The 10,335-nt window shown below is 55.2% G+C and overlaps 2 protein-coding genes across 2 annotated transcripts; one reads left to right on the plus strand and one right to left on the minus strand.

Moving 5' to 3' along the window:
* Positions 1-347: 347 nt before the first annotated feature.
* On the plus strand, positions 348-6,236 carry GLA (galactosidase alpha). Its single transcript, XM_064713115.1, has 7 exons — positions 348-520; positions 982-1,156; positions 1,327-1,504; positions 2,957-3,048; positions 3,887-4,048; positions 4,629-4,826; positions 4,990-6,236. The coding sequence occupies exons 1-7, from the start codon at positions 351-353 to the stop codon at positions 5,251-5,253; spliced, it is 1,239 nt and encodes a 412-aa protein (XP_064569185.1). The 5' UTR covers positions 348-350; the 3' UTR covers positions 5,254-6,236.
* Positions 6,237-7,238: 1,002 nt separating this feature from the next.
* Positions 7,239-10,232, minus strand: RPL36A (ribosomal protein L36a). Its single transcript, XM_064713116.1, has 5 exons — positions 10,112-10,232; positions 9,769-9,874; positions 9,009-9,076; positions 7,394-7,516; positions 7,239-7,307 (listed from the first exon to the last, which is right to left on the minus strand). Exons 1-5 carry the CDS (start codon positions 10,112-10,114, stop codon positions 7,287-7,289), a joined length of 321 nt encoding a protein of 106 aa, XP_064569186.1. The 5' UTR covers positions 10,115-10,232; the 3' UTR covers positions 7,239-7,286.
* Between the last annotated feature and the right edge of the window lie 103 nt (positions 10,233-10,335).

Here is a 10,335-nt window from a genome sequence, read left to right on the forward strand (position 1 = left end):
CTGGCCCTGGTCCACTCTATCGGTACCGGCCGGGTGCCAGCGGTCTCTCGGCCAGCTGGGCCCCTGCACAGGGCCGGTGCCGCCCCGGGCGCGGCTCCGCCGGCACCTCCGGGCAGCAGCTCCGGCACGGCCCGACCGCGCCGCCATGGGCCCCTTACACCGGTCACGTGACACCGCCGCACCTGACCCGCGACAGGGGGCGGGCCGGTGCGCGCTTCGCCGCTCGGGATTGGCGGAGGGGCGGGCGGTGCCGCACGGTGATTGGTTCTACGGTCAGCCCCGCCCGCCGACTCCCTGAGGATTGGGCATGCGGGCTGTCAATCAGCAGCAGTCGGCGGCGCGGCGGGGCGATGGCGGCCGCACGGTGGATGCTGCGCTGGGTCGCGGCGGCGGTGGCCGCGGTGGCGGCAGCGCTGGCGCTGGACAACGGCCTGGCGCGGACACCGCCCATGGGCTGGCTGCACTGGGAGCGCTTCCTCTGCGCCACCGACTGCGCCGCCGAGCCGCACCGCTGCGTCAGGTACCGCCGCAGGGGCACGGGGAGCACGGGGCAGCGCAGTCACGGACAGCCGGCCCGGTGCCCCGGCAGCCGCTGTGCCTTCCCAGATACCAGATAGCCGGCCCGGTGCCCCGGCAGCCGCTCTGCCTTGCCGGGTACCGGACAGCCGGCCCGGTGCAGCCGCTGTGCCTTCCCAGTCACGGACAGCCGGCCCCGTGCTCCGGCGGCCGCTGTGCCCTCCCCGGTAGCGGAGAGCCGGCCCGGTGCTCCGGTAGCCTCTGTGCCCTCTCCGGTAACGAGCAGCCGGCCCGGTGCTCCCGTCCCCGCTGTGCCTTCCCGGGTAGCAGAGAGCCGGCCCGGTGCCCGGCAGCCCCTGTGCCCTCCCCGCGCTGCCCCGGTGTCCCCGCCGGCTGTGCCCGCGGCTGTGCCGGTGGTTCACAGCAGACGTTCTCCGCTTCCTTTGCCGGTGGTGCCGTGGCCAGCGAGCAGCTGTTCGTGGAGATGGCTGACAGGATGGTTGCCGAGGGCTGGAGGGACGCCGGGTACGAGTTCATCTGCATCGACGACTGCTGGATGGCCCCGACGCGGGACAAGCAGGGCAGGCTGCAGGCGGACCCCAAGCGCTTCCCCGGGGGAATCCGCAAGCTGGCCGACTACGTGAGTGCCACCGGGGCACGGTGTCACCCGGCCGGGGAGCTGGGGAGGGCTGGCTGGGTGTCACTGCTGAGGTAACGCCCTGCCTGCCACTGTGGGGTTTTGCTTCCCTCGCTGCCCCAAACCCTCCTGCCTTGTGGCTGCCCCATGCCAGGGTCTGTTTCTGTCTGCAGGTTCACTCCAAGGGTCTGAAGCTGGGAATCTACAGCGATGTTGGGACCAAGACATGTGCTGGCTTCCCTGGCAGCTACAACCACTATGACCTGGATGCCCAGACATTTGCTTCCTGGGGTGTGGACCTGCTCAAGTTTGATGGCTGCAACTCTGAGTCACTGGATCTGCTGGCAGAAGGTGGGCACGGGCTCAAGGCAGCTATTCCCATGGCTGGGAATATTCTGCAGGCAGCACCAATTCTAGGCCCAGCATCAGGCTCCAGGGATTTCCCCTGAGCATACTCATTTAAGGGACTTGCTTACAAAAGCAAATCTGAGGCTCTGTTCTCAAGGCCAAGGTGTTGAGTGTTGCTGTGTTAAGTGTTTTTACCTGCTCGGTCTCCTGGAGCTGCCCTTCCAGCACAGCTCAGAAAAGGAGCTGTGAGCCCAGAGCCTGGATCAGGCTGAGCACAGACCCATCAGCTGTGGGCTCTGGGAGGGCTGTGCTCCCTCAGCTCTTAACTCAGCAAAGGCTTTGCCCTTCTGCAGAACCTGTACTGGAGAGCCCAGAGCATCTCACACACTTAACCCTCAATCCCTGTGGTGGGGCCTTGTCAATGTGAATCAGCCTGAAGCTAGAAAAGTTTGTGTCAGCCATTAAAGGAGCAGTTAGGAGGGCTTTTAACAGATAAAAATGAAGGGAATTATGGCATAAAAATCCTACTGGGGTTTTCCTCTTAAAGCACACCACTTCAGAAGTGATTTGCACAAAGGCTGGAAGCTCAGCAGCTCCCGGTGCTGAGGCAATTTGGCCACAGCCTCTTCTGAAGCACAGGCAAATCCCAGTGCCACAGGAGTGGATTTATGGGAAGAACACTTGAACTTAGAAAGCTTTTTCCTCTTGACTGTGCTCTCTGGCTGCTGGCACAGTATGCACCACCACATCTGACAGTAGGAGCGCTGCACAAAGTCCTGTCTCTGCCTGGCAGGGAGAACCTGCCCAAGTGACAGTGCCATCCAAGCCAGATGGTGGGGCATATGCCAACTGCCACAGACAGGAGCACAGCTCAGCACCCTGAGTGACAGCTGAGCTGAGAGCTCCTGCTGGATCATATGTGTAACCCAGATACAATCCAGTTGTACTGAAGCAGTTCCAGAGGAGAGAGCAGACTTTTCATTCCCTCTCTGCCAATTGGAAGGGACTGAACAGGGCTGTTTGGGGACAAGGACAGGAAAAACTCGAGCTCTTGCATTCCTGCCCAGTCCATATGGCGCAAGGGCCTCGTGAGAACCTACTCCTACATCACCCAGCAAAGCTGCACTGCCTGATAGATACTGACTTGTGTTTCCTGGCTATCTAGAGGGAAAATGCCATAGAGGAATGCTTTTAACCTCTCCCCCTGGCTGTATGTACAAAGGGATCAGCAGTCTTGGAGCAACAGCCTGCCCAAGCAAAGCCCCTGTCCCTGGGAGGCAGGTGACCAGCTGCAGACTTTAAATTCTCCTGTTCCCCCTGTGGTGTCTCAACCACAAAAATGTGTTCAATCTTAATTTTGCAAGAGTTGAACTGAAACCTGAACCTGTGACATTGGCTTAGTTCTGCTGTGTGACCAGGGAGGTTGTGTAAGCTGTGTCTGTGCTCTTCCTCTAGGGTACAGGCGCATGTCTGTGGCCCTGAACAGGACTGGAAGGAGCATTGTGTACTCCTGTGAGTGGCCTTTCTACCTGAGGCCTGTGCAGCAGGTAAGGAGTGCCTGCAAGGTTTATCCTGGGGCTCAAGTGGGAAGAAGAGAAAAACATTTAACATTGCAAAACAGCACCCTGAGAAACTGGCTGTTCTCTGTTCTGACTGAGAACAAGGCTGTAAAATGGAGGAAAAAACCTTTTCTTCCAGAGCCCTGAAGCATTCCTAAATCATTGCTCTGCTGAAATAGATTCAGTGGGACTCTGCAGCATGAAGGCACAGCCCAGATGGAGCATGCCAAAAAAACCACAGCATCCATCTGCTTCCTCTCTCCAAGGAGCTAAGCAGCAAACCATTGGCAGTGCAGACACACAGCCTAGCAGATAGCTCAGGGTAATTCCTCCTGGACAGAGTGCTGCAGGCTCAGCCTTACAAACAGCTCTGGGGACCACCAGAGAGGCTTTGTGACATCCCCCACATTGTTCAGTGACAAATTTCTGCCAGCCAGGGTCTGTGATTGACACACTGCCCTCCACCCACAGCTGGAATTAAATGCATTACTCATGAAAGGGTGTAAACCCAAGAAATAGCAATAATTACTGGGATGTTACAATTTGATCCCACGGGCCTTGTCACACCTTCAGTAAAATTGGGAAGGAATTTTGTAACAGAGCTGGTGGTCACAACTGTTCTCCCAAGGGGGGCAATAGTGTTGTCTAGAACATGTCAGAGTGGAGTTACTTGGCACAAAGCATTCAAGGGAATCAACATGCACATCATTCAGATAGCTGGTGATGGAAGGTTTTCCCCCAAGCTACCTCTGGTCCAGTCTAGCCTTGTTGACACTCCTGCTGTATAGCCAGGTGCTCTGTCTAATCACACTCATTGTTCTGGCAGCCCAATTACACAGAGATCAAACAGTACTGCAACCACTGGAGGAACTTCTATGATGTCTATGACTCCTGGAGCAGCATCAAGAGTATCTTAGACTGGACAGCACTTCACCAGGACACCATTGTGAAGATAGCTGGGCCAGGGGGCTGGAATGATCCTGACATGGCAAGTACAGCAGCACCCACCCCACTTGAAGCATCAGCAAAAAAACTTTCCCTCAGCTGCAGGCTGAGAATGGGGAGGGAGAGAACTGGGGGAGAAACACTGAGGGGAGGGGCTCTGAGGGGACCCTAGGATCAGGATCTTGGTGAGAAGGTCCAGAGTGGAAAGGGAAAGAGAACTGCAGCTCTGGGTGGTACCAAGGAAGCACCATCTTTGTGTCACAGCTTCCACAAGCAGCACCAGCTCAGGACACAGGTGTGACATTGAGGGACAGTCTCCAAAGTGCTGATGTCCCACCAGAGTGAAAACCCCTAGGTGCCAGCACTGCAAGAATCTGAATCCAAAAGCATTCTCAAACACTGCCTAGCCACTTAAAGAGTTCCCTTTATTTCCAGCAGGGACTCATCCTAAACTGCCACGCAGTCGTGCCTTGCTTTTCCCAACCGGCTGGTCCTGCTCCTGGCCCTCAGCCTATCTAGCCAGGCTCCAAAGAGAGGTCCCACCCTGTGATTTCCTGGTGCTGGTGGCCCAGATTGTCCCCAGCAGTTAGTGTTACCAGGCCCTTTTTGTTTGCTTGTCATAGCTGGTGATTGGAAACTTTGGGCTGAGCTGGGACCAGTCGGTGACTCAGATGGCCATGTGGGCCATCATGGCCGCCCCCCTGTTCATGTCCAACGACCTGCGGCACATCAGCCCCGAGGCCAAGTGGCTGCTCCAGAACAAAGAGGTGATTGCCATCAACCAGGACCCCCTGGGCAAGCAGGGATACCAGCTTTTCAAGGTACAGTAGAGAAGGGGGGTTCAGAGGGGGGCAGGGAGGGATGGAGTGGTGGTCAGGGTTTGGGAAAGGAGCCCATGTGTTCCTGAAGCCTGCTGGGACAGGCATGAAGATCACCACTTCAGCCTCCCACAGCCCTGGGTTTGTTTTGTTTTCTCCTTGGCAGGACAAGAACTTTCAGCTGTGGGAGCGGCCCCTGTCTGACCGAGCCTACGCTGTGGCAGTGCTGAACCAGCAGGAGATTGGGGGGCCCCAGAAATTCACCTTCTCCCTCACCTTCCTTGGCAATGGGCTGGCCTGCAACCCAGCCTGCTCCATCAAACAGGTGCTGCCAGCCAGCAGGGACTGTGGTGTGTACAGCTGGATGTCCTCCCTGAGCCTGGAGGTGAACCCCACAGGCACCGTGCTGCTCAAAGTCCTGCCACTATAGGCAGCACAAAGACAATCATCCTAAGCCTTAGGCTCTGTTTGAACTTGAGGCAGGAAATTGTTCTCCTTCTTCCAAGCAGGTGCCTTTCTTCTCAGGCATTCATTATCTGAACCTTCAGCTGACTGTGACAAATTGCCATCACTCCATCATCGAGAGGTGACAGAGAAAAGGGTGAAAGCAGAGCAGGGCCCCTTTCCCTGGCATCTCACCTAACTCCTTCTCCAAGGGGTGGAAGGGCTCCAGCAGGGCCCCTTTCCCTGGCATCTCACCCAGCTCCTCCTCCAAGGGCTGGAAGGGCTCCAGCAGGGCCCCTTTCCCTGGCATCTCACCTAACTCCTCCTCCAAGGGCGGCAGCTCCTGTTTACACCCACTGCCACTATGGAGCAAGGAAAGGCAAGGGATGCACAGACAGCACCTTACAGCTGTCCTGGAGCATTTTAGGGACAATAGGGAAACATACCTTGGCCACCTTGCTCTCTTTTCCAGACCAGGACACACAGTCCAAGAAAAGCTGCTCCCATCCCCACTAAAGAAACCAAACACTTGACTCAGAGCATGGACATGCACTTCCATCTTCTGACAACTCAGGGACTGACATGAACCGGTGCACTTCTCAGCAACTTCCTTGACAGCTGCTATCAGGCCTTAGGACTCAAGTTTTTGAGAGTTTCCCCTCATTCCAGGAATCTCTCACCAGTGGCTGTCACTTCCTTTTAGATGACAACTCCCTCTCTACCCTTCATATGACCAATGGAGTCCCTTTTCTCCATGAATCCTGCCCCCCAGAAATCCCTGAGTGCTCGCTTCCCACTGCTGGCAGCAGCCTTTAGGTAGAATAACATGGGCTCTCCAAGACAGGAGATGGATAATCACTTAAGCAAACATCATGTGCAAATATATTATTTTCTGATTACTATACAATCAGGATTTCTTGATTTGTTCTTCTGTGATTAAGCACTTTGATTAAAATCCCTTTAAAAGTCTATGCTTTTTCTTACTTGCAGTGTACAAGAGTACAGCATGGTATCTGAAATTAAATAATGGTTTAGAAAGCTGGCCAGTTTGTTCCAGTCATGGAAGTTTTTGTGACATTTGTAACTAGAAACAGCACTCAGTGAAACTGATGTAATACAGCTGTACAGTCCACCCCACAGGCCAGAGCCACCACTGCCTACACAAGTCTGAAAATGCCATCACATCAGCCAATATTTAATAGGCAAAACCACAGATTCCCTTACAGCTCAGTAACTGAGTGCTCTCAATCATGATGAAGATGTGAAGAGGCATCTCCCCATCCTCCAGCTCTATTTCCACTACAAGAAGTTGCCGATAAGGGTGAACTCTGCATTGCATTCCCAGCACCTGCTAACAGCAGACTTCCTACTCACAGAAATGTTCCTCTCTAAGGGAAGGCTGTCCCCACAATCTACCACACTCTGCTTGTTGCCCATTTGAAACTTCACTGCTGTGCTTGGCCTTCTTCCTTCAAGGAAGATGCAAAGAGGAGCCAGCAGCAGCTGGCACAGGGGAAGGCAGCTGAGGGCTGTTTCACCATGTGCCAGGGGCAACCACAGGCACAGAGCTGTCCCCCACCTCTCTGAGCTGCCACAGCTACTGGCACCTGCCTCATTACCTAATTAGGGACCTGCCTAATGCTCCAGGTGTCAAACCCACTGGCTGCTCCAAGGCCTTTGCTCCTCAGGGCAGTACAGCTGTCTGTAAAAAGGGGCCTACAGCCAAGTGTAGGGGCTGTTCAGGGGAGTTCATCAACGAGCCTGCACCATGTTCATGCACAGAAGTCACAGGCATCCATTACAGAACACCTCTTGGAAACAATAAAGAGATCCCAGCTACTGGCAGGGAATTTTTCAAAAGCCAGGGTTAAAACCGGTCTGTTAAATGGTTCTGCAAGCAACACCTCCCTGCTGAGCTGATGCACTCACAGCTCCCACCCCAAGAGAAAACACATTAAGAAAAGCAAGGGATCAATCTAATTACTTTAATATGGTCCGTAACGATGAGCAGGACGACGCTCAGAACTGGATCACCTGGCCCTGTAAGAAACAAGAGACAAGAGTGAGTTTATTCACCACTGAGTATTGCCCCCCCTTTCTCAGCCACTCACAGAATACAAACTCACCTTTCTCTTCTTGTCTCCTCCCAGCTCAAAGTGCTTGCACCTCTTAATTGCCAGCATCCTCTTGGACCTGCAGTTGGGCTCCACACACTCCAGTCTCAGCACAATCTTCTTGGTGGTCTTGGCCTAGGAGGAGGAGCAGGGTGTTTCAAGGAACCCCACATTCCCAAGCAGACAAACCCTCAGGGAGAGCTTGCTCCCTGCACTCCTGAGCATTCAGTTTGTCCCCAAAGCATAGAGAGAGACTACAAGCACAGGTAGGCTCCCTCCACTGAAAAGGATCAGTACAGGAGAGTGAAGTGGATTGGTATCTTCACAAAAAGGGCACTGGCAAAAGCATTCAGTGGGGCAGGGCTGGTTCCTGAAGGGATCAGCCATGCTGGAGAAGTCTGTTCTACTGAACAGAGTTAAGAAACCCACACTTTTAGTGTGGAAGCACAGACCAGCAGTGCTCAGGAGAAATCCAGAAGAAAATTGGAAAAAAGTAACAGCTGCAAGCAACACCACTGGCAAACTTTCTCTGGAAGGAGCAGTGACACAACAGGCTCAGTGCAGACCTGCAGCTACTCAGAAGCTGGATGGAACCTAAAAGACTGCAGAGGGGAGAATCCAAAGCTGGGAGGCTGCTGTAGCAGCTGGACAGGGCTGTAACCACCAGCTAAAAACCTGCTAAAAACCTCAGCCAAGCATCCATACAATGCTGACTGGGAAAAAACAGAAATGAGAATTGCAATGTACAGGCAGAGAGTGCCAGCAGTGCAGCTGCTTGGTGTACCCTGCTTGCAGAAGCATTTGCTGAGAGGTCTCCCCACTTCCTGGCACAAAATCAACTTGAAACCTGCTGCCTCATTTTTTATTTCTTGCTGGAAGGCTTTCCTGTGCACCTCCAGCAGGACACCAGGGCTTCCCAGCAACGAGCCAAGCAGCATTATGAGCATAACTAAATAATTCACACAAAGTAACAAACCCACCCACTGGGGTCTGCTTCCCTGCTGTAAATACCACACCAAGCAAGCAGACAGCTCCTTTCCCTTTGCCAAGCCCTTCCCCTTGGGCAAGCAGTGAAGGAAACGTTCCTTTCACTGCAAATATCCCACTCCCCTGCAGCACCAAAGCTGAGAAGCTGCTCTGCAAACACAGCCCAAGTCACCCTGCAAAGGAGGAGCATCTCCATGAGACAGCACAGCAAGGAGATGAGCTGTGCTCTTGATGGGAGCTTACAAGGGATAAAAAGAAGGATTTTACCTGAGCACAGAGTGACAGGGCAGTGGGAAATGGCTTCACACTGAGAGAGATTTAGATTAGACAGTAGGAAGAAATTTCTCCCTGCGAGGGTGGGGTGGCCCTTGCACAGGTTACCCAGAGAAGCTGTGGCTGCCCCTGCATCCCTGGCAGTGTCCAAGGCCAGGCTGGGACAGTGGAAGGTGGCCCTGCCATAGCAGGGGGCTGGAACACAATGGTCCCTTCCAACCCAAGGCATTCTGTGATGATGAGGGGACACCTGCAGTGCCAGCACAGCACTGCCCTAACACAGCCAGAGCAGAGCACTGAGGAACCTCCCTCAGCTGGGCACGGGCTGCCAGGGAAGTTCCTGTTCCTGAGGAGCAAACTCACTCACCTTTTTACGGAAGATGGGCTTTGTCTGGCCCCCATACCCGCTCTGCTTCCGATCATAGCGCCTTTTTCCTGTGGGGAAAACAGCTCTGGTCAGGCAACAACTGAGGAGATGCTCCAGGCACAGCTGGCACTGCCTAAATCCCTGCACAGCCCAGCTTGACCCTGCACAGTCCAGCAGAACCAGTGCCACGGCTCTAGTGCTGTCCCCAAAAGTGGAACCTTCCCCTCACTGTGCACCCAACAGACACACAAGGTCAAGGCACTCGATTTATTCAGTTCTGTGCAGAGAAGGGTGCAGCACGGTAAAGCCTTAAAGCCAGCACACAAAGGGCTGAAAATATTTATACAGTCCTGTTCAGGTGGTATTTGTATAATTGATCCACATCAGTACAGGCAGACCTACCACTGGATTCACTTACTTTCACCTCAGCACATTTTAAACTCATAGCAGGGCTCTCCCTCAGCTGGCCAGCCTGGGCTCCAGTTGTGCTTTCACAGCCAGCCAGGTTTACCCAGAGCACATTCCATAATTAGTTAAACATTTCTATGCGACAACCATCCGAAAGTGCCTTGGGCTAACACGTCCTTAGTCTTTCTCCCTTTCTCCTATTTTTATAGTTCCCTTTATTGTACAGCACATCCTTTAGGCCAAGCTGTCCTCCCCAGCCATACAAATGTTCCCAATGTACACCAGCCGCGCAGGGCACACCACACCCGGACCGCATGCAGCTCCCCTGGGCCCGGAGCGAGCCCGGGCTCACCCTGCGCGTAGAGCGAGTCCTTCCCCTTCTTGTACTGCGTGACCTTGTGCGGCTGGTGCTTCCCGCACTTCTTGCAGTACGTCCGGCGGGTTTTCGGCACGTTCACCTGGAGGAGAGGGAGAGAAACCGGTCACGGCCGCTGCGCATACGCCACATCCAGCTCCGAAGGCCCCGCTCCCGCCCTTCCCTTTCCCTCGGGCCCGGCGCTGCCATCCAGAGATGGGTAAGTCCCGGCACCGGCCTGGCCGCCCAGCACGCACCCATGGCAGCGGAGGGAGCCCGGCCCGGCGCAGCCGCGGGGCGGATGGCGGCGGATGGAGCTCGGCCCAGCCCCAGCACTCACCATTTTGGCGGCGGCGGCCCGGAGAGGAGGAGCTGACCGGAAGCGGAAGCGAATGCGAGCTGGGGACCATAGAGAGGAGCGCGCAGCGGCACGCGGGGCAAGGCGCCCCCTGGCGGCGGGAGGGGAGCAGCCATGGGAGGGAGGGTGGGTGGGTGTGGGACGGGGGTGTGAGGGCGGGGAACTGTGGGGTCTGCCGGTGCAGGTGACATCCAGGTGTTCGAAAC

This window comes from Zonotrichia leucophrys, chromosome 4A (genome assembly GCF_028769735.1).
Source record: "Zonotrichia leucophrys gambelii isolate GWCS_2022_RI chromosome 4A, RI_Zleu_2.0, whole genome shotgun sequence".
NCBI lineage: Eukaryota > Metazoa > Chordata > Aves > Passeriformes > Passerellidae > Zonotrichia > Zonotrichia leucophrys.

Excerpts from the sequence above, each read along its gene's own strand:
- GLA (XM_064713115.1), top strand. The coding sequence starts at position 351 with ATGGCGGCCGCACGGTGGATGCTGCGCTGGGTCGCGGCGGCGGTGGCC. Across the intron at positions 1,505-2,956 it reads ACTGGATCTGCTGGCAGAAG|GGTACAGGCGCATGTCTGTG; the intron begins GTGGGCACGGGC and ends CTCTTCCTCTAG. Across the intron at positions 4,827-4,989 it reads AGGGATACCAGCTTTTCAAG|GACAAGAACTTTCAGCTGTG; the intron begins GTACAGTAGAGA and ends TCTCCTTGGCAG.
- RPL36A (XM_064713116.1), bottom strand. Across the intron at positions 7,517-9,008 it reads AGCCCATCTTCCGTAAAAAG|GCCAAGACCACCAAGAAGAT; the intron begins GTGAGTGAGTTT and ends TCCTCCTCCTAG. Across the intron at positions 7,308-7,393 it reads GAGGAGACAAGAAGAGAAAG|GGCCAGGTGATCCAGTTCTG; the intron begins GTGAGTTTGTAT and ends TGTTTCTTACAG.